The sequence below is a fragment of the Macrobrachium nipponense genome, chromosome 25 (genome assembly GCF_015104395.2).
Source record: "Macrobrachium nipponense isolate FS-2020 chromosome 25, ASM1510439v2, whole genome shotgun sequence".
Taxonomy (NCBI): domain Eukaryota; kingdom Metazoa; phylum Arthropoda; class Malacostraca; order Decapoda; family Palaemonidae; genus Macrobrachium; species Macrobrachium nipponense.
Genome location: NC_087214.1, coordinates 19970791 through 19973578, shown reverse-complemented (window position 1 = coordinate 19973578; position 2788 = coordinate 19970791). Strand labels below are relative to the sequence as shown.

The window sequence follows — 2788 nt, the reverse complement described above, 5'->3', positions numbered from 1 at the left end:
TGCAGGAGATTATACAGAATATAAAGCTGAATAATTTAGTTAAGTTGATGAATGAGAGAGAGATTCTATATTCTAGCCTGGTTAACTTGTATATAACAGAATAGATTTAAAGTCCCCCCCGCCCCTCCCCTCCCCAATAGTGACCTTCAGGATTGGAAGATTGAGGGTGAGTGGAGATTGAGCGTTGAGGCAAAGAAGAGTGTGGGAGTTGAGGAGGTATCAGGAATATGGATGAATGAATGAGTGACAAGCAAGAAATCACTGATAAATAGGAGGGAATGGAGTAGACGAGTGATATCAAAGTAACGCTCATTGAAATGGGAAAGGTGCAGATGTTGCGTCATCAACAGCTGGTATGAAGCGAACAGATCAAGAGCTACCAATAAGTGAACCTCCATTTTGCAAGTTTCGATTTTGTTAAATTGCCCAGATTTCATGTTCTTATTTTAATTTGATTTAATGTTATCTTTACATTCAAGACATTTTATTTTTTGCTTTTTGTTTAAAAAGATATAGCAGCTTATTATTGAATATATCTCTGTTTCCCTTGTAAACATAGACGAACACACGCATACACACAAGCACAAGTTGAAGGGAAAGAGTTTCTGCTTCTCTCCCATGTATAAGTTCCGGTCGTTTTTTTTTTTTTTTTTTTTTTTTTTTCATCTTGATTAGATTTTCAGGTTTTTTTTCTTTTCATTCCAAGCTCTTGTTTAGCATTTTCTTATTTCAAGATTTTTTTTAACACGGATTCCTTTTTATTGATATAATTTTGTTCCATTGGCTTGAAAGACATTTTCATTATAAGTCTGTATAAAATACAAATAGCAGTAGCAGGGAAAATAGCCATATGGGGAATGGGGTTTCTGTTGAGAGAGAGAGAGAGAGAGAGAGAGAGAGAGAGAGAGAGTGGAAACTTTACTCTCACTCCTTGCATCTTATACATCTTTTCATTACCAGCCCCTCCCCCTTCCATACCATGTCTTGTTACCCACAATTCTTCAGCCTGCGAGTTTTAGGCCTATCTATCCCTCTGCAATATTGAGTTTTTTTCTTGTTATTTCTCCCAGTCGGAATTTTTTCAAAACATAGCTTAAGTGATATTAACTATCTTTTTTGTATGTGCTCTCTCTCTCTCTCTCTCTCTCTCTCTCTCTCTCTCTCTCTCTCTCTCTCTCTCTCTCTCAACGTTCCTTGCTTTTCCGGTCCCATATCGTATCTGAAAGAAAATATTTTCCAGCCACCGATTTTTTCTCTAAAGGGGAAGAATCATTCTCTCTTTTGCCTCTTCGTTTCTTCTCTCTCCCTCTTCTCCCTCTTTTGTCAGTCGAGTTGTCTTAAAATTTGCCCCTTTTATCAAGATACTTCTTCCTTTAATCTTTAGGAATCTCCTTTCAAATTAAAAGGCTTTGCATGTGAGCTCGATTCTTCCGGAAATGAAGAAGAGCAGAAGGTTGTCAGTCTCGGGGAAATCGATCGAGAATAAACTACGAAGGGAAATAGAAAGTAGCTCGTCCTTTCTCTGGTCCCGATGCTGGTTGAGGGAAGATGAAACCTTTGTGTGTATGTATGTGTGTGTGTGCATTTGTTTGTGTTTGTGTCTTTCCGTCTATGTCGACTCCTCTGTGTTTGTTGTGCTGACTCGTCTACACAAACACGTCTTGAAGGAGGTTCTTGTTTTATATAGGCCTCGTCTTGCTCTCCGATCTCCTGGGGTGAATCCAAACCGCAGTAAACCTTGTCATAAGAACGTGTCGGCCACTTATGACACACAAATCACGAACATGTTGCAGACAAGTCAGTGACTTAATTGTAGTGCTAACCAGTGTTCCATCACTTGTTAAACATTTCTTCTTCAGTGACAGTTGTTGAATTGTTGACAACTTTCTTGTGATATGTATTGAGTAAGTTGCCAATATGTAATTATGACAGTTGTCAACTTGTTTTCAACCTGTTTATTATATGTATGCGACAAGTAATCAACTTGTGTATGACATGTTCTACTGTAGTTTGAACCCACCTTTAGACTGATTATCCTGTTTGACAGTGCTGGGAATAAAGAAAGACATTCTGCCTCTCTCTCTCTCTCTCTCTCTCTCTCTCTCTCTCTCTCTCTCTGTCCAGTAATTTCCTCACTTAAAAGGTTTATTCGTCACCTTCTCCTTCTTCATCTATAAGAAAGCAAAGAAAAGAAAATGAATTTTCATATCAGTCTCATTTTTATCCAAACCAAACTTTCAAACCAGAGGTTTTATCTCACCTCTCTTGGCACCAATTATTCTCTTTCTTCTTCTTCTTCTTCTCCTCCTCCTCCTTCTTCTTCTTCTTCTTGTTCTTCTTCAGTAAATTCTTATCTTCCTCCGTCACAAGCATGTGGCTTCATTTTCAGAGGCTACAGTAGGCTCTGTAAGAGACAGATTCTTCACACACACACTACAGAAGACTTCGTAGAAAGACCCGTTGCAGTATTGTCTCCTTGATCTCAATGCAAGTAGGTGGGTTGAGGTTTTCTTCAGAACCTGAGGGAAAGTTCCTCCTGGAAATTGGTCCGAAAATTATAATTTCAATTTAAAAATGGCGTGTTATAAAATTTAGGGGAAAGATTCTGAGAGAGAGAGAAATTATTTCGGAAATCCTCCCCCAGGGGTCGAAGCGCCAGGGTCAGAGGAAGCAGGAGAAAGAAAGTCCTTTGATATTTGATTAAACAAACTTTTGGATATCGTAACTGATGGAACGAGAGAAGAAAGGGACGAGATAAATGATTGTTTATTGGTTTTGATTTTCGGGG

The 2788-nt window shown here is 38.6% G+C and overlaps 1 protein-coding gene across 1 annotated transcript in view; it reads right to left on the bottom strand.

Moving 5' to 3' along the window:
• LOC135199010 (uncharacterized) overlaps positions 1 to 2373 on the bottom strand; it is a 63507-nt gene extending 61134 nt beyond the window's left edge. Inside the window, exon 1 of the mRNA XM_064226925.1 lies at positions 2261 to 2373. Within this exon, the coding sequence (XP_064082995.1) occupies positions 2261 to 2373 (113 nt within the window). The remainder of the gene's footprint in view (positions 1 to 2260) is intronic.
• Between the last annotated feature and the right edge of the window lie 415 nt (positions 2374 to 2788).